At 38.8% G+C, this 20,869-nt stretch overlaps 1 protein-coding gene across 16 annotated transcripts in view; it reads left to right on the top strand.

The window, feature by feature from the left end:
- Window positions 1-4,627: 4,627 nt before the first annotated feature.
- Window positions 4,628-20,869, top strand: part of nbeaa (neurobeachin a) — a 106,763-nt gene continuing 90,521 nt past the window's right edge. For 12 of the 16 annotated variants that reach the window (XM_032576114.1, XM_032576113.1, XM_032576108.1 and 9 more), the window contains exon 1: window positions 4,912-5,253. In XM_032576114.1, coding sequence (XP_032432005.1) covers window positions 4,912-5,253 — 342 coding nt within the window. Of the gene's footprint in view, window positions 5,254-20,869 lie in introns of all 16 variants that reach the window. The other 4 variants (XM_032576122.1, XM_032576121.1, XM_032576120.1 and 1 more) reach the window with 1 other exon arrangement.

Raw genomic sequence — 20,869 nt, 5'->3', positions numbered from 1 at the left:
TCAAGTTGTTTTTATGCATTAGCTGCAGTGCTAACAAAGAAATGGAAAACTGTGTTAACCAAATAAAATGTACATGAAGAATTAAAACTCAATGTATATTTTTACCATATGTCAGCTAATGTGTTATAGTGGATAAGTAATTATCAGGAAACAAATTCTTCGAAATTATATGTAATTACTTTGCTGACAAATTGCAGGAAGTCCCAGAAAATTGATGCTTGTTCACTTCTGTAATCAGAACATTTCTCGTCTTTATCACACTCTCCCTCTCACACACAGACAAATATCGACACAAATTACACACTAGAGTGCAAATGGACACACTAACTCACAGCCATCTTGCTGATGACTCACATTTGTCTGTGAAAACAGGAAGTTATTACCTGCGTTTCCATCACTGTCTGAGGTAATATCTGTTTATCTCTGTATCCTAACAACAGCCAACCTGGAAGTTACAATTTTACATTTCAGCTCTGGAAATCTAGTTGGCTATTTCATGTTAATGAAATAATGACCAGTCAAATGCATTTAATGCATCTCTTCCACTCATCAAATCTTTTCTGACATGTGTCACCTCTGATCTGCATGATGCTCTCCAAGTCCTCCTCTTCTCAGAAGCTCCAGCATTATGCTGAAAGATGCTGCAAGATAAAAATGGAACTGGAAGTCAAATACCTTCCTGACTGCAAGGGCAGCACATCTAGAAAGGAAAGACATGATGCAGAAGACAAACGGGAGATTAAGAAAAGCAAGAAGGTTGAACAACGCTGATGCTTTTCATCCAATCACTAGTCGGAACCCACTTTCTCTCATGATGGAGTCCTTTGTAGAGTCATGACAGAGCTGCAGAGGAGAGCCTTTGTCTGGAAACAAAGAGGAATGTGTTTGTGTGTGAGGGAACCTGCCATTGTGCTTGTGCACATGTGTGTGAATCCAAGTGTGAGCGTGAATGAGAGCTACATGCCATGTGTTAGTTTGAGAAATAGCTTCTTGGAGGTGTGAGGGGAAGTGTGTAGCAGATGTGTGCTGAGCAGTGTGTGATTGTCTCCCTCAGTTTCTTCTACGTTGAAGATTGGGGCTGAGGAGAAAATGAGACGATCTCTGCTCATCTGTGAAGTTCACTAATGATGTAACTTGGTCACACACATGAGACACACACACACACACCCCCACTCGCCCACACACACATATATATAAACTGCAAAAGCTATAAGCCCTGCTTGATGCCCTTGTCAGCGGTCAGTAATTCAAAAAGCTGAGGGATGCATGCAAGAGACATATCTGCCTCTATGAAAATACTCTCCAACAAACACAGACAGGCACAGAGAGAAAAACAAATCAGCCCTCATAACCTCCTTGTTAAAGCAAATCCTACCCAGCAGATGTGGCCTGTTGAAGAGCACATGGTGCACAAAACACCCTTATGTACAACGCGTACACACCCCCACGCACGCACACACAGGTTGTCAACTATATGGCCTGTGTAACCAACATGGAGTGTTAGTGGGATATTATTTGAATGTGTGGTTTTTGGCTTTACCTGTTAGTTAATGTTCAATTTTCATTTTCTGTAATTAATTGCTTGGAAATCAGAAATTTACATTTCCTTTGCATTTGGTAGAATTGCCTGTAACTGTATGGTGAAACATCTGACAAAAACAAAACAAAACAAAAAAACACAGAAACCTCAGTTTAGCTTAATTTGTTTATCTTCAAATTCTGCATATTTTTGTAGTAGAAATAAATAAAGTGAAAGTTTTTGAAAAAATGTATTATATTTCACAAGGCCAATATAGCCCATATGATTTTAATCAAAAAGGACACAATAAAAATTTAAATAAAAAAGAATACAAACAAGGGCTGCACAGTGGTGCAGTTGGTAGCACTGTTGCCTTGCAGTAAGAAGGTCCCGGTGTTCGATTCCGAGCCCCCGGTCTTTCTGCATGGAGTTTGCATGTTCTCCCTGTGCATGCATGGGTTCTCTCCAGGTACTCTGGCTTTCTCCCACAGTCCAAAAACATGACTGTTAAGTTAATTGGTTTCTGAATTCTCCTCAGGTGCAAGTGTGTGCGTGCGTGGTTGTTTGTCCTGTTTGTCTCTGAGTTGCCCTGTGATGGACAAGCAACCTGTCCAGGGTGTACCCCACCTCTCACCCAAAATGTCTCGCTGGAGATGGGCACCAGCACCCCTACCGACCCCACTAGGGACAAAGGTGTGAAAAATGGATACAACGAATACAAATATAAAACATGTAAAATTCCTAGGCATGCCTGTATTGTTTTAAAGAGATAGTTCAAATTGGCCAACAACAAATTACTAATTTGATAAATGCAAGTTTTGACAAAATTACAAAAAAGATGTTGTTCTTTTCCCCTTTTAATTGTATTACAAAATTGTAATCCAAAGTGAAGGTCAAAATATATTTTTATGTGATAAACTTTGTTGACTGCATCTGTGTGCAAAAATAACTGGGCTTCAGAGTAGTCAGATTCCATTCTGCCATTAAATATACAAACAGTCTCTGCCTGGAAATAACACGCCCTAAACTGAACTCCACCTGAATTGCCCCTGTACTCACCCCAACTGAGTAATTGTTTGGTTATTTTCCCATTCTGTGTTACAGTTTATTGCCTGAACAATCAATAACTATTTATTAGGAAAATATATTTTAAAAGTCATAACAAAAACCAAGCCTTTCCTTGCAGGTCTGTGCTCTACATGAACCCATGCATGGATGGCTCCATGTTATTCTGCTTCAATACCCTCCCAGGGAGCCTTGAAGTGCGCATGCCGCACACAGGGGGCGTCAACATGGACCCATTTATGGAAGGCAATTGTAACATATATTCAAACTCCCGTCTCTGTATTATTTTAGAGATACTAGTACTAGACACCTGATGGGTATTGTGTTTTATTTGTAAGATTTGAAATTAATGCCACAATCATTCAAATGAAACAAACAAAAAAAAATCTCAAGTGAAAATATGTTCATAAATAGCTTGGTTGAATATATTTACAAAATAAAAATAATACAATAAACAAATCATATAACCCTACCAAAAAAGCCAAAATGCTCCTTAGTTTTAAGATTTATAGGCAGCATTGGATACGTTTCGCAGACACTTCCACATTAGTTCTTTATAACGTTTGATGACCTGTGAATGAGATTATGAAGTGGAGAAATATGTGTTTTCCTATTAAGATTTGCATCAAACCAAGATGCTACCATTAGAGGGTAGGATATAATGGGAAAAGATCATTTATTTTTCAAAAGAAATCATTTTAACTCAAAGTTAAGGTGGTAGTGCTGTGCAGTTAGATAATGCAGGTTTTATTTTTACTTGATGGACTTTCAAACCTTTTTTTTCTTCACATTGAGTGGTTATTGATGAGTGATTTTTAGGTGAAACATTTTCATGTAGAAACAAGTGGCATAGTTTATAAAAACTGCAAGTAGTTAATTGGTGTGTATGTGCAATGTGGTTGAGCTGTTACACACATCAGTCTAGTACATTCCTGATTTACTTCATTTTCACATTCTTTGTAAACTATGCAATGCTGAAATTCTATCTCTTAGCATTAAAGTTAAAACTGTGGCTGTTTTGTGGATGCAGACCAGGTTCGGACTCATAGCAGACACAAAATATAAAAGTAAAAAAAATGGTGCAATATCTGACTTTCCTATCATTGTAAATGTATTTATTGCTGACAAGATAACAGCAGTTTGAAAGTTTACCACATCACATTGCACATTAATAAAACCAAGATTGTTTATTCACATATGGAATTCACATACAGTGATGCACAGTATGTGCCAATATTTAACAACCTAGTTTGACTTACTTCAGCTTAATGAACATTGATAAATGGAAATTATGAACTTCAAATTAGTAGTTTGGATTTATTGACAAAGCCAGACTATAAATATGAACAATTGTGGCAGTTCTTGGTTCAGTCCCGCCTCTCCTTCTGTCCCCCCACATGTAACCAAACAACCAATCTGCAAAAGCAATAACAGAGATAGATGAACTGAAATCAAAGGTCCCACAAGCTTTAAATTCAGTTTTATATTACATCTGTTATGCTAGGATCATCCAGATTATGTTTTAGTCTAAGTATTTTATATTTGAAGATGCATGATTGTAGTCAATATTCCTTGAAAATAAAAAAAATAAAAAATTTTAGAAAATAATAGGAAGCTTCTAATCTGACACATTATATTTAGTCATATTGTGAAACAACATGTAAATACAGTTTGTGTGCTCAAGGCAGACTCCATAAATTTGACTGGAATATTCATTTAGGGTGCAGTTGACAAATTGTTGCCCCGGGAATCTGAGAACTAAGCCATGTAATCCATTTTAAACTGTTGCTGAACAGACATTTGCTTGGTTTTATTCTTTATAAATTCAACTTGCAACAGGTTCTGTTAATAAAATCCTGCCGTGGCAGTTCATTGGTTCTGTATTTTCAAACATGGGTTTCGAGACATCTGAAACTTATTTGGATCGTTTAGTGGTGTGACCTGCCTTATCTATGGCCGAAATGTTTGGAGAACTCAAATTATATGATATGTCGCCTTGCCATAATCACCGCACTGACTGCAACCTGCCAATGAGAGGGGGAGACAGAAGAGAGAAAGAGAGATAGGAACATAGGCTTCTGTCAAGGCGATGTAGTTTTTCCCTCTAGCCTTATGCATCCCTACATGTTTTCAGGTGGATAAGGTGAATTCAGAGGATTTTTAAAACACCGGGCTTCTTGTTTTTTTTTCTTTTTTTCTTTTTTCTTTATTTTTTTATTTTTACTCCTCAGTGGATGGTTTTTGAACAACAGCAGACGCCCGAGCTTGTAAAGCAGGTGTGAGAGACAGCGGCGACCGCTCCTCTCCTCCCTGTTTTCCAAGGGGAAATGTCGAGCGAGACGCCGGTTTCAGCACCACCGGGCTCTGCTTCCTCGCTCACGGACACAGACCAAGACTCGCATCCCCCTCTTCCTCCTCCGCCGGCGGGGTCCTCCGCTCAGCCGCCGCCGCCGCAGCAGCAGCAGCAGCAGCAGGTCGCCGCGGGCGCTGGCTCCGGCTCCACCGGGGAAAAGATGGTGTCTGCGGCCGGCTCCATGGTTCTCCCGGCCGGGGTGATCAACCCCGCGGTTCCGATTAGGAATATCCAGATGAAATTCGCCGTGCTGGTGGGCCTGATCCAGGTTGGGGAGGTTAGCAACCGGGACATCGTGGAGACGGTGCTGAACCTGGTGAGTGGATGCGAGTAATGCTGGGAAAAACACACACAGAGAGAGAGAGGAAGCCATAGAAAACAGTAGAATCACTGCGCCCCAACTCGCTATGTTTTATTTACGAAGCTTCCTTCACTCCCCCCTTTGGTTGTGTGGCTTTCAGGCGATGATGTCATTTATTTGTTCAGGGGATGTAAACGGCCGCCTTTTTAACAATTTCTGCAGATAAAAATGCTTTAGGTAGCGGAATAAATGAGGCTGTATTATTGTAGAGGCAGGCAGAGGCATGTGACTCCACCAGGGGCTTTGAGGTTTGTCTAATCACCAGCCATTGTTGACTAAATGACCAGATTGTTGTTGGGTGGAAAGACATAAACAGATGTATCCAGAGAAGCAGTTGTGGACGCCGGACACAATGCATTGTGGTTATTCTCCTGACCCCGATCTGTAACCCGAAGTGATGCGGGGGACGAACGGACGATTTTGCGCACAACACCATGACCCAAACGGCTTTAATTCGCGCAGAATCACGCATGCATGCATGCCTGATGTGTCACCTCTGAGACTCACTCATCCAGCATCATCGGACAAAGGCCCGACTTAGCTTTATGCTATCCACCGACATCCGTATGCGTTTATGAAGGGGGAAAAAAATTATGCACAGGCCTATTGTTGCAAGCAGGCAGGCAGGGCGCTGCATCCTGTGCGCAAAGGGAGTGATGTATTGGTAGCTTTGAAGCGTTTAGTGGTTTATATTACTGTGCTTCACATTGCTGTTATTTATGGAGCTGATATAGGTTGCAACCCCCTCCTCTCGTCTTTACTCTTCCATCAGAGGTTGTGTCGATAATGCTGGGCCTGTTCAGCACAGCACATCAGAGGATTTAATCCAGCCGAGGCTACTGAGATGACTAGTGTGGATTGTTACGAAACAACCAAAATGCACAGTAGACATGGGTCATGTGGAGCTTTATGAAGACACAGGATGCCGGTGTAGGTTGTGTCCACCTCCTCCATGCATCATGCAGTGGTGCTGCATATATTTGCTCCAAGAAACAGCCTCTGCTCCTTATTGATTCTCTTGTAAAAGAACAAGTTGAATGATCCAAGCATCTGTTTTTAGATTTTAGGATTCTGGCCAGTTCCTATTTTGTGGGGTTTGTGTTTGCAGAGGCCTGTGTTTATTTCTCTCTCTCTCTCCCACTGGATACCTTGAGCCATCCTGATTCAGGTTGCCTCTTATCTCTCAATCAGCTATTGGTGATGCTGTGTGCAGCAGAGGGGCTTTGCTTGCTCACTCCAATCTTGTCTCCTTCTGGAGGGGACGGAGAGGAGTGATGCTGCATGCACAGACTGGGTTGGCTTGGCAGGGCAGCACCATGCATTTAAAAGCAGGTGGAGAGGGGTTGAAGGAGAGTGGGGGAGGAGAGGAGAGATCGAGTAGGAGGAGGAGGAGGAGGAGGTAGGATGCTGCAGTGGCTATGTGCTCAGAAATCACCAGCTGATGCAGCGAAAGAGAAAGGGACTCTGGATTGGTCCACATCAGATCAGTGAAAGCTCATTAGAGCATTCAGCTGAAACACACTCTCAAGTATTTTAGGCAAACACCTGCCTTTTTTTCCCTCAGTTCTAGGCCGATGCCTTTAATTGCGAATCCCGCTCTGATGCGGTAACACACACAAGGGCCTGACACCCTGACGAATTAAAGCACTATGTGTTGGTCACACAAAGCTTTACTGACTAAATCCTGAATTGAACAATCAGTCCTGGTTGCAGGGCTGCCAATAGCTAAGCCTGTTAGGGAATTCTCTTGCCCAGCTCTTTAATTAAAAGACTTGAAACAAAGAGGTGCAGAGGCAGGAAACCTCAGTGGTCATGCTGCTGGTACAATGAGTCCACTGTGACCCAAAAGCTGATCCATTATTTCTGTCAATGTGGGAGACCACATTCTCTACTCACCGTTGCTGTATTGATCAGATCCCACTGTGTTTTAGGTGAGCAGCTGGTCTGTCAGTTTTAGCAATACTTCAGAAAAAGGTGGACACTCTCCGAATGATGTCATTAAAAAATTATTTTTCACTTGATATGCAGTGCAGCTGAATAAATATATTACATATACAGACAATGTTTGTCGAGTTCTGGCTGCAAGCTGCTCGGCTATAATCATCAACACAGCATCACTGTTGTCACGGCAACGCTACTCTTTGGCTGCCTGCATCCAGACGCTGGACCTCCTGGTGTTTTCTACTTCCGGACTGGTCCACCACAGCTCTCCTCTCTCTGAAACTCCTAGTCTTTGTTTTTTTTTTTTTTTTTCCGATAAGTCTGTCTACTGGTATCTATATTATTAGTACCAGCAAAAGCCTAAAAGACTGGGTGATAATCAGCTAGAATGATTGAAAAACATGTGCACCACTGAAGCTCCATTGTTTTGAAATAAGTGATTAAGCTTGGTTTATAAACAGATGGGTGAAAAATTCATGTGGTTTATTATCAAATGTCCCAAATGGGTTTTAAGCTGATGTCTTGTGGTTTGTTAAAGGCCATTACATGTAATCACTCCAGTTTTATTCTTGCTAGCGCAACATAAGGTACCTATGTTTCTCTATAGGCCTGTAGCGATACATGTACCTCCCAACGTGAGATGATTCATGATATTTGGTCCCCATCAAAGCTGATTTCGAGATTCCAGTGAAATTCTGGCAGCACCACTTGATGCCCCAGAGTAATATAGTTTTTAAAAAAGCAGTATTGTGTGTTTTCCAGCCACATGGTATTATTTTAATAGCACAGTCAAATAACTAAGTTACCTTCACTTGTTATAGAAATGCTGTATGTATCAAATATTTCATAAAAGAAAATTGACTTTGTTATTTAGCTCCTTGAAATTAGGCTTGTATCTCTTTAAGAAAGTCTTGCTCTTTAAAACACTGTCTTCAGAAAGTCATCAAAACATCGCTCCTTTATTGAGCCTTTAACATCATTCTTAGGAACATTGCACTGAAAAGTAGTTTGTATGATGAGCTCAGCAGACTAGCATTACCACCAAGTATTTTCTAATTACTGCTGGCTAGTCTGAAGGAGCTGAGTGGGGAAATTGCTGCTCTTTGAGGCGGGAGCTCCAAAGCTTGGAGACTGCAGCTCTGAGGAGGAGCTTCATCTTTGAAGGCGGTACTCAGCTCCCAAAAACTTTTTGAACAGCTGAATGGTTGCCACTGGAGATTCAGGGATTTATCAAACATGCATGAAAGAATCTAAGCAAAACTCAAGGTATGATGAGGGAATAACATTATCACATGATGTAAAGCTCAAAAAAGTCGTTTTTACATAATACCACCCAGGTAGCTGGGCACACAATGATGCACTATTTGTGTTACCCTATAAAATCCAAGATTACAGTAAGATCTAGTATCTAGTTTGTAAGAATGTTTACTTAAAATGCTTTTGTTTAGGTGGGTAATTTAGTATAACCTTTTTATTTTGTGCAGAAATTGAAGTAATTATTAACTAAGTAATTAGATCATCTTATATATTCTTGTTTTTAATTTTTACTTGAATGAGGAAAAATGGTAATTTTACCCAAGTTCATCATATCACAAGACTCTCGTCCCACCCATGCCAGGAGCTAATGCTATCTTTAGCAACGTTTCTAATCCTTTTTCAACCAGGTGTTGTTGCCCAGTCTTTATTAGTTGGCATTTCCAGAACAACATGACAACTCAAAAAATACTGCTTTTCTTACTTTAAAGTAAAAGTCACAAATAGAAATGGAGGGTGGCCATTTCTCAGGCTGACGTAATATTAAAACCTAACACTATTTTAAGAGTAAAAGATTTATTACACTCTTGTTTTCGACAATGTCCTTCATTTGTCTTGTTTGTTTTATGCAAAAGTCCAAAGCTAGTCTGAGTGCATTTTAGGAATCTATGGTTTTTTCCCCCCTCACTTTTAATGTTGAGCAATAAAAAAGGTAGAGGAGATGAATGGTAAAAGATCTTTAGATTCCTTGAGTCTGTTCAGAGAAACACTTAGTACTTCTCTACTTTCAGGTTTCAGACCTCTGTTTTTGTTGACATGGAGACATTTAATTGGTGACTCGGTAGTTCTGTTTAAGGGAAAAAGCTTAAATTGAGAAGGCATTTTGGAGTATAGACTACTTCATGGTGTAGTGATGGACCAATTTACTGTTTGTGCCGTCCCTATGGAAGACATTCCCTTTTTTCCTGCTCACTGACTAGATAATGGTCAGTTGCTTCAGCTCACAGCCTTTCGTTACTTGACATGTTGTGATGCTTCCTATTGTTACAGGAGGAAGCCAGCTGAGCAGCAGTGTTTGTTGACAAAAGAGTTGGCATGTGTGACTTCTTTATCTGAAGCATGCTGTCACATATTTTCTTTATGTGAAGACTTGCAACATATTTCAGATTCGTCTACAGTCAGCCTTGTCACTTTGAGAGCCTTCAAACGGCACCAGGTGTACTTATTTATAGGTGGCTTTATCTAGCTGTGATGCTTTTTTTAGGATCAAACGCGAAGGTTTGTGTTGGATAGAAATTGACTGAGACCTTGTAACAGATCTTTTTTTTTTTGCTTTTTAATTTCAAATCCTCTTTGGAAAGGTGAATGTGTTCCTGCACTCTCTGTCCCCACCTAAACCCATTTAGAGGTCCCAGTGAAACTCTGGCAGCAAGCGTTTCATTATCCTTGTCCTCTCGCTGTAATATCACAAAGGTCCTGAGTCCACGGCCACTAGTCAGACTCCACTAATAAATCAGAGTCTGGGACACCCAGAGTCACCAAATTAGCGCAATAAATAGAGGCAAAATGAAAATTAGAAGGCAGGGTGATAAAACAGAGATATGTTACTGCGTTTTGTCATGTGCTCAGCAATGCGTGACAGTTTGCTGTGCTGGGGTATAACTCGCAAGATTTCAAAGAAACCTGTCAGCCATTTTCAAAATCTTTTCTATGGCAGGCACCCCAGGGTGGTCTGAACAACTCCACAAAACTGAGTGCAATCAAAGTGTTTTTCAGGCTTGCTCTGTGGCTGCAGACTTAAAGCATGAGACACCTACTGTATGTCCTGTAGCGCTTGTGATCTCTTTGAATGGCCATGCAGGGGGAAACAATGCGTCATTGTGTGCCCAGTTAGCTGAGCAGATGAGCGTTCCACTAATGCGATTAAATGTTTTATTAAATTATGTTTTGCTATTGTGTACAATAAGAGCATATTTTATGCCAATGTAATTTTTTATATTTTTTAGTAGCCAATTCTTTTTAGTTACATGTTCTGTTTTTTTTTTTAAAGTTATATGGCTGAAATTGAGTTATTTAGAGTATCAAGTATGTATCGTGGTGTTAATCTCACACATTTTACACATATTAAATTGATGGGGAACAATCCTGGGAAATTACACTCTTATTTTTTTAATTGCTCATAAGTGACTCTATAATTTGATCTTGATTCATAAAACCACTAAGTGTTTTTTTAATGTCATATGAAGAACTTCTAGCTTTTAAGTTAAAGAAGTCGAGATTTTATGTAGAAGCTATATTGGTTAGGTTAGGGCTGGTTGATTCTAGAAGATACAATTTGTTTTTGCTTAAGTTTAAATTAACATTTTGATTTCTCAGTGAGTATAATTGCAAAATCCTGTCCTTTTCAATGCAATTTTTTCCATCAGCTTTCACATTAAAAATATATTTTTAAGTTTTATATAAATTTAGTAATGATAGTAGTATTTTTTTTTGTCATACATGATTTACACTTCCTTTTTCATTTTGCATATTACATTTTAGAAGTAGTTTCATAGTATAAAAATAGAAATGAATATCTTCAGTTATGCTTTTAAAATGTCATGTTTTGGCTAGAAAAACAAATTTTCATGTAATTACCTACCATAAATGTTGGTAGGTAATTATATACTCTCACAGATCTTTGAAATTGAGAAGGAAAATATGACGTGCTTTGTCTACATATTTTGACTTAATTCTGGTAAATCAGCAGAACAACTAGTGTAGCTAATGAAGGTGCAAACCTGAATGTCAGGGTAATTTCACTGCAAACAGAAAATCAAAAAGTTAATCAAAAAATAAAACAGGCTTATGTCAAAAGTCACATTTAGATGATTTACTACAAGTCTCCATTAAAATGAAACAGACATTTTCTGTGATTTGCCCGTGGAGCCTCTGGTCAGTGTCACATTAGAAAACAATGAGAGCAATGCTACTCTTGACCCAAGGGGCAACACAGGAAACATTTTAACGCAGACTGACCTGCCGTTTAAACTCCTTCACACACACTGTTCTATTTTCTCCCTTTCACTTTCACATACACATGTATCTATAGAAATGGAGGACAGAGGGTGTGGTTTCTGCTGCAAGGTCATGAATGTATCCGCTATCTATCACACAGCTGGGCTGTCCTGACCCCTGTGTGTGCCGTATGGAGTGAGGGACGCAGACAGCGTGATAGATGGAAGAAAAACAGCCGAAGGGTGAGGGACTCTTAACTGTCGAAAGCAATACTGGGAGGAAGACTGTGAACCTCAGGAAGGGAAATGATGACGAGGATTCAGAAGGAATATTGAAAAGTCTTCAGTATTTCCCTCGGGTGTTATTTTCATCTAAAGTGTGGCACAGGTCCAGCTGTATGATGTTCTATGGGGGTCTGATGAGCTCGGAGCCCCCCTGCGGAGCCTCATCACACCGTGGGTATCGCTGCTTTCCCTTCCTCTGCTCCTGGCGACAGGGGAGTGGAATACAGCAGGAGTCTCATGGAAACGGCGTGCACAGTTTCTAAACAAATCACAAAGCACTTTAATGAAACCTTGACATGCTGACTTTTAATTGGACCTTTCCTCCTCATCATCAGTTACCTGTCATGCTGCAGGGTGAGCTTCAAGCTGGTTAGCATAGCATCTGTGAAATCAATGTTTTGCAGTTGCAGCTCAACCACACAGGCTGATTGGACAAATCAAGAAACATATTTTCCTCGACTAATACCTTAAAGCACCCAATTAAAAACTAAACTCTCAACTTGCCCCTTAAGTTGCACACCCCGTCACTCCCAAATCCTCTTAATAGCAGCTTTTTTTTATCTGCTTTTGGACCAAAATGATTCCTTTTGAGAAGGAATGCTGATCACTGCTGTTCTTTTTGACTCAAATTATAGTTTTTTTCTGCTAAACTCTCCAATTTTCGGGCGCATGTGAGAAGCCCTACATACGTCTTTATGTTCTAAAGCGCCTAAATTCTGCTCTGCTCCTCTAAATTCCTCCTTATCCTCTTGTTAGCTTCCATTTCCAGATGGTCGGATTTGTTTCCGAGGATAAGCCGTGTGAGATTTTAAGTGAGGTCTCCCGTCTGGAAGTGGGAAAAGAACGCAAAGTAAAGTGTCCCATCCTTGCGTGACGACACCTCTAGCTACCTCTCTCCATTCCTTTATCCTCTCAAAGCACATATACGTTCTCCTCACCCCTGAGCGTAATCTGGTCCCTCGCTCCCTGACTCTTGAGCTGGGTGAAGCCGCTGGTGAATGATCCCTATTATGCTGAGGTAATGGAGGTCTCTGCAGTGTCATCACTCTCTGGTTTCTCCTCTCTACGCACTTTCTCCTTTTCCACATTTACAGAAAGCCTGGTGATGGAACCATATGGCTGCCATCACCTCTGTCTGTTGAGCCTTCTGTACGCAGGGGTGGAGAATTGAAGAGAGGGACAGGGGAAGCTGACACAAGGCTTAGAGGCCCAGAACTGTGGAACAGAGTAGTGCAACAGCTAAAATACCTTTTTCTTAGGTCTTACATTAAACTACACAGAAAACTCATAATCCATTTGCTTAAATGCCAAAATTTACTTTTTACCAGATGTTGTGTTTTAGGAGTTAATTTTAGAACCGTTTTTCAAAATTAATTTTTTAACATTTATTATTCATTCCAAATAATTCTGTTTATTAATTTATTTGAAAGCCAGCACCGACTCGACTCGAAGATAATGAAATCCTTTCATTATCTTCAGTAAAACAAACATATGATACCATGGTATTAATGTAAAAGATACAGAAGTGCATACCATGATTGGGTTGTGTAATGAACAAGAAGTTATTATTTTTTCCATTTGAACAAAAGTAGGATTGCTTTTTGTACTGTTGTATAATTTGCACGAAGCTAAAGACTTAAACACAATCATAAGATAATCTCATTAAAATTTGAGTATAACTTTGTATATGAACACCACAGTTTCACCATATTAACAAAAATGTGTAAAATAAAAATGGAATAACATGATCCAACATTAATAAAATTAATAAAATAAACCATTACTCATATTTATGTAGAAATTCTGTATTGATCTCATGAAATTTAGCAGTTGTTTGCATCAACAGTTTAGTTAGTTATCGTTTAGATAATGGTTCTAAACGATAACCAGTGTGTTTTCTGGTTAGCTGTCATGCTAAGAGCTCAGAAGAGTTGAAATTAGTTGTTTCGATATATTTATATATATATATATACAGTATATGTGCTACAATAAGAAACATTTTAATGCTGATTACTGTGAAGCCTTCTGTCTTGCTCCTTTGGCATTGTTCCGTCACTATTGTTACTGTCTGTTTCATGCCATTGTGTCTGGCTCTTTTGTGTGAGTGTGTGTTTTCTGGTTTGTACACACTGGATGGTTGTGATTGCCTCTATGGGGAGGCAGGGGCTGTATGGAATCTTCACACAGTATTTGGATCAAAACCAGTGCTCAGACACTAATGTGGCTTTGTACACATATCTCTGGGTGTGTATGATTGTGTGTGTTTGTTTCTCTCTGGCACCCCTAACCAGCAGAAATATTCAAATTCTGACAAGCTGCTTTGTTGGAGTCACCTGATGTTTTTGTGCTTCTTGCTGAGCGTATTGATAAATGCAAAACCATAGTTTTACTCTCCTACATCCACTTTCATCTGCACATTTTCTGTGGCAACACTCTTCTACTCATATATACGCATGCAGAAAAGAGAAAAAAGCACATACTGCTCTCTTCCTTCTTGTAGCCCACATCATTGCCTGGCAGGGGTTATTTTATATTCATGCTGGCCTACTTTGCCTCCCTCCCTTGGCTCTGCACACACATACACCACACATCTGCTGTACTAGAAGTATAACTGACTGTGGTGGCTATTCATCATGCTGCGTGCTGCAGTGGTCGAAGGTTGATTATAGCCAACTTTGGAGTGCGTGTGTTTGTACCTGGGGAACTTTAGCATTCCACATTAGACATCCAGAGTTTTCCTGTGCTACTCATGCATCCCCTCCAGCTTGGAAAACACTGTCAGTGGTTGTAACAAGTCATTTAACACCGCATTAGGTTGGTTAGGACATCCACACTCTGTATCGAGCCACAACATTTCCTACGTCTCCGTGCTTCCATCTGTGCTCTGCATGGAGGGAAAAATAAATCAGGGCTTCATGTTCCCCTCGTTAAATAGACCCTAACTAGTGATTGCGGGTGAGAGCAATTTTACCCATAGGATTTTTTTTAATAAAGCCACATCAGTAAGAGCTGAAAGATAGAGAAAAGGGGGTGTTTATGTAACCCAGATATGACAAAGAATTTTGGAAAAATGAAGTTCAAATCTGTGAGACTGCATTGGTTGTTCTCAGCATTAGTGTTACCAGTGCCTATACTTAATAAACAAAAGTCTGCTTTGTAGCAGTGAGTTAAGTAAAAAAGGGCTTTATGACAATACAACTTTTTGTTAATTGACTGTCGTGAAAAACTGGTAATAAAGCATTTTGTACCACATTTTAATGTCACCACTAATCTAACACAGCATGCTGTGAATTTACTTTTGTTGTTTTACTTTTAGCAAACTAGAAGTGACACATTGGTTCAGTTCTTTGGACAAAACTGTAAAAACAAGTCAGAAAAAGTCCAGAAAAGTGTGTGGATAGCCTACAAATTCACCAAAAATTACTTACTGAACAACTGATAGCAAAATGAAAAGTTACGCTTTAAAAAAACGATGTAATTCAAAGTACAAAAATAACAGTTGATGCCAAAAGATGTTGAGTAGCTAGCAGTTAGCACTTGCTAACAACATACAAAAAAAACTGACGACTTATAGGTAGTATTTTAGTTAGTGTAGTTGAAGTTTGTTGGCAACATTCAACTGAGTTCTGTTGTTGTAGGAGTGGCACATATTGCACTACTTACATGAAGTGTGAGAGCTATGGCAGTCATGTGGCAGTATTTTTCACAATGACTAAAAGATCCATGGCAGACTAGTTTATGCAGTGATCAGACACCATAGTGGTACTTGTGTGTAAAGACAATGAGGGAGTGACGTTTTACTATGGAATTTGTCTTCCAAGATAGTTGAAACAAAAGGCTGATACATAATAGTGCAACAATAGTATAACAATAAATGTGTCTTGTGATTGTCTTTACTTTGCTTTGGAACATAATGGTCTGATATTTTACTTTTAATGAATAATATACCAATAGGAAATGGTTGGCAGTCTTCTTCCTAAAAAAAAAGAAGCTCCACCTAAAATGTCCTGGCAAATAAAAAGTATCTTCCTACTAGGGCCTTTTTCAGGAGTAAATTTTGACTCTGTTCATTTATTTTTGTCTGGGTAAATGCAGTTGAATCTCAGGGTGGTGATAATTACCACAGAAAACTACTGTACTTCCTGGAAAAGGCCCATGTAAGGCAAATTTGTATTTTTGTTGCTATAGAAATCCGATGTATACCTGAAGTCTGAGAGTTAATTGCTCTGTTAAGAACTAAGTGAAACCTTATGAATGCAATTATTTAAAATGGGCTGCATTCTGGTCATTAGGAGCTTTATATGAATAATAATGTTTTAGTGATTGCATTGGATCTATGAGTCACCAATATTTGTTACTGTCTAAAGTAGTCATTGAATGATTGGTTATTTGTGTTTTCTGAGTACAACAGTCAATCAGTCACTTGTAGATGCTATATAGGGTATTTGTTACACAACCATCCTCTTAGGTACTATGATAAATTTTGTTCAAAATTCTTTTAGTGCTAGATCCTTCCTTTATAACATGTCTGCTTGTAGCACAATGAAGATTAATATCTTGTAGCACATTGCCAGGTTTTATTCTTGTTCTTCCCGCAAGCTTTTTCACTTTCAGAATGTTTGATTACCTGGCAGTAGTGGTGACTCATTGTGGTACCCCCCAGACTCTCTGATACACATTACTAGCATTGCCTTTCTTTCTCATCCTGCCCCTGTCCCATTTAAATTAACCTGATGTCTAGAGAATATGCATGCAGAGTGGCTCGGTCTATTAATTTTCCTGTGGTATTGAGCTGTCTTATCTTACAGACATTAAGCAATAGAAATGTGAGTTGGGATAATTTGGCAATTAGTGTACAACTGCAGATATAATGGTGTTCCAACTAAAACTGGATTCTGGAGGACTGTTAGCCTCTAAAGCTACTGTCTAATTTAAACAGCAATTTTATAGCTTTCAGAGCACAGTTCTCCACCTTCACCACTGGAGTCATTTCGACAAATGTCTGGCCCTCCTAGAGAAAAGACTGTAAGATCTCAAGGCTACATGTGCAATCTGACAAAGTGCAGTGATATTTGAGAATGGACTTTGTGTTGAAATGACCTTTTCTTACAAATTGTTTTTTGTGAGCGAGTTTGACATTTGACATCATCATCATCTGGGAACCTGAATTTCTTGTATTATCTTCAAAACAGTCTTCACTGAACAAGTTTTTGTACTTTTTGGTATTTGGAAATGTAGTTTTAATTTCTCTTGTGTAGGATGAATAAAGTCTATAGTTTGTAACTATGACAAACCTCCCAGTGTAAAAGACTTGAAGCTGACTGTGTGCAAAGGAGCTTATAGTAATAACCACTCATCACAGCTGCAGTTCCAGATTATTCTCTTCAAAGGTTATTTTTAAAAGCACAGATCTCACATCACATTGTTCTCACAGTGTCTGCTTTCTGTCAAACAACACAAGTCTCAAATGCCTCATCTGTGCTGGCTTCCAGTCAAATCTAAAATAAAACTGAAGTGATAAGTTTACAGAGGGACTGCAGGAGCAGTTGAGGTTGTTGCCTGGCCAGACTTCAGATTAAAAATGTAACATAAATATACTGTATATTTTAAATATAACATAAAATTTAAAGCAGAGATTTCCAATTCATAAGTCAGTTCTCCATTCCCAAGTCAAGCTGTGAGCGTTTGTGGGGACGTTCCAATCTAATCTCAAGACATCGAGGGTCAAGTCCAAATATTATAATGGCAGGCCCAAGTCTTTTGCAAAAGTCATCAAAATGTCTGAAAGGCAAGTCCAAGTAGTGGCTCAAATTTTATAAAAACATATTTTTTTTCACCCAAAGTCATTAATCTCTTCTCTAATCAATGAAATTACAAATGACATTAAATGCATGCCATCTAGTCTGTCTGCAAAACTGTAGAGCTGTAAGTTATAAGGATGCTAAATGGACATCCAGCATCCTTAGTTTTACCTTTTTTATACATTTTATTTATCATACAAAAAATATTTTTGCACAGATTTAATCAATACTTAACTTTTTATTTGGAAAGTTACTAAGATCTGAATATAAATATGCATTTATGCACAAAAAAACTGAAGTGATGAGAACTAATTTAATGCACAGTGATGCTACTGCAAACACAGACAAATTGCTATGAACCATTAACAGCCAATAATCCTTGAATGCCCCTTGGTGATAAATCAAATGCACCCTTTAGCAGAACATGCTCATCTCTGTCAGAGCTGCTGTCTTTGCCTTACTCACTGGAAATGCTTGCTCAATGGTAGCTTCAAATAAAAACGGTCTGATGTTAATAAGCTGCCATTAACAGTTTTTACTGACATGTACATGTGGTGTGTAACGTTACTGTAGCAGTCATTTCTATACACAAAATCAGAAGGGGCATCATTTATTAGTCAAGTTGCAAAAGATTATTTGTTTGTTACTAGTTTGAGTCTGGGGGTTGAGTCTAAGTTAAGCTTAAAGTGTTTGTTTCTTGTGAGTTAGTTGTAGCACAAATTGCAAATAGGAATTCCAGTTTTTTTACTTTTTTATAGAAAATTTTTCTGCTTCTTGCAGTCAAACTGATTTTTTTATGGTTCCCCAACCAAATATCATGTGTATATTGTGTTAATTCACTGTGTGTGGTCCTTGTACAGTAAGTCAGCCATGGTCAGTAAACCCTTCGGCCTTATTCCGTGTGCCCGTGCTCAGATTTGTGTGTTTCTTTCCCGACCCTGTCTCATGATGATGGATTACAGAGACCCGTTGGAGCTGCTCGCTGCCTCCCTTATCCTCCCTCAACTGTGGCTCAGTGAAACAGCTCTTTCCATTGTTTCAGCGATCGGACGCACACGGACGCACATGCATGCGCAAGTCTGTCTCTCAAACAGACAAAACAAACAGATTAGTAGTCCTGAATTGCCACCAGCTTGGCTTGAGTCAGGTCTGCAGGGCTTATCTGGAGACCTCTGGCCTTAGCATCAGCTAGTCTACACCTGCCTCATCACTCAAATGGACAGAAAAAACTCAGTTGGTGGAAAAAAAATTGGGATTGTTTTAAGAGTGAATATAAAACAATAAAAAAATAAATAAAATTCAGTCTGGTTGAAGGTATTTAAAGAGGAAAGATGAGTTTCATTTTCAGAGGCTACAACGCTGAAAATATGAAATGTTTTAGCTAGAAATTTGGTATGAAAATAGCTACTACAATGTTTGAGTTTTGAGGTATTATGAAGATGTCCAAAATGTATTTGCTTTTGAGGGCAACATGCTGCTGACCTCAAAGAACAAGCAAATAATGTTACGAAAGGTCAAAGAGAAACAACAAATGAAACAATGATTTAAAAACGTATTACTACAAATTAGAAAAGCTACAAGCTGAAGGTTTTGAGATCTTTCTTTAGCTTGTAGCGCTATGAAGAGATGTACTAGATATACAAAACCCAGCCTTCTAGCTTCCAGCCTTTTATTTGGATCTCACATCCTATTTATTTTATAATTATCCTAGTTATTTTATAATTATGAAATACAAGTAGAAAAAGAATAATGACAGACTACATACACTGAGGTGTATATAGTTCAAAGCTCTTACCTGCCACTATTGCATTTAATCCTCTGTAAAAGATGAGTAGGAACATGAGTTCAGAATGAGTGACTTGTAATTGTCAGATAAAGAAAAGCATTGATTAGGTTCCCTTTTTTTCAGATTTTTTTCTAATAAACAAAATGTGTGAAGGAACTGAGTGGGGGAGTCGTGAGTGCTCTGTGAGGCTGAAGCTTGGCTTGGAGACTGCGTGGAAAAGGGGAGGCTTAGTGAGAGCAAGCATTTAGGCACCCCTTAATGGGTGCCATTGGAGATTAAAGGATTCCTCAAACAAACATGAAAGAATCAAAGCAACATTCCAGATATGGTTTTGATGAAGGAGTAACATCATAACAAGCTCAAAAAAGTTGGTTTTACATAATACTGCCCATTTAAATATTTTCAATCAGTTAATGTTGCCATTAGCTTTAAAATGTCCTTAATATGCTCTCAACTTTGCTTTAGAACAGTGAAGTTTCCCTTTGATGAAATACACCACAGACACCACTTAAACACCCTCCTGTAACATTTCACCATTTTTTTTTCATGTCAGTCCCCCGCTTTGTGTCCGAGAATATTCTTTCGCGTCTCATTTGTTTCCTGCTGTCCCTCTAAGGGTGAGCTCTCAATTACAAACTCCCTTTCATGCAGCTTTGCTGACATCCTCTTGGTTTTGCTCTTTGTTCTTTATTTTCTCTCTTTCCGATTCTCACTACTTTAGATGTTTTCTCTATCTCTCTTTCTTTCGCCCTTCCGCAGACTGTTTGTGCCCTGGTGAGGGAAAGTGCTTTTTAATGATAACTCTTTCTCTCGCTGCACATAAATCATGATGGTTTCTGTTCTAGTAAGGTCCAACTCTTTTTTTTTTATGAGGAAAGAGTAGCCGTTCCTGAATTTCGCTGTTACTTTTGTATTTCCTCTAAATCTGGTGAGTTGCGACTATGACAATTTGGCATTTTTAGATAAAATTCTTGTCTGAATTTAGATATGTACTTCTTCTAAAATGTTTTTTTAACTAAATATTTAGTGTTTATTTATTTGTTAAATAAACACAGTGCTATTTATATGTAGAGTTTTCTAAGGTAATATACAACACAGTAGTTTGTGTGAGTTATACTGCCTCACTGTTTGCCCTTCCGCTGTATTTATGTTTACACATTTGCTAATTATAAAATAAGCATCATAATGATCTTTTCATGCCTATATTCACATTCTTGTCTGCTGAAGAGCTGTGAAATCTATATTTACACCTGTTGAGATGGAAGGTAGATGGAACAGACTTCAAAGTGTAACTTTAATATCTTCTGTGCTTTATTTGGCTGTAATCTACTAATCATGTAAAACTCCTAAAGTATATAAATTGATTTGTTCATTTTCCAAGTCTGTATTACTATTTCTTTTCAGCAATGTAGTTCTTTCTCTTCTTTAGTAAAGTCTGGAAACTAAAGTTTTTTGCACATTCATGTTTTTCTATAAAGAGCTTTTCACACGGATTTATGCTTAAATGT

This window comes from Xiphophorus hellerii, chromosome 11, assembly GCF_003331165.1.
Source record: "Xiphophorus hellerii strain 12219 chromosome 11, Xiphophorus_hellerii-4.1, whole genome shotgun sequence".
Lineage (NCBI taxonomy): Eukaryota > Metazoa > Chordata > Actinopteri > Cyprinodontiformes > Poeciliidae > Xiphophorus > Xiphophorus hellerii.
The sequence above is the reverse complement of the archived record's forward strand: the minus strand, read 5'-3'. Positions and strand labels throughout refer to the sequence as shown.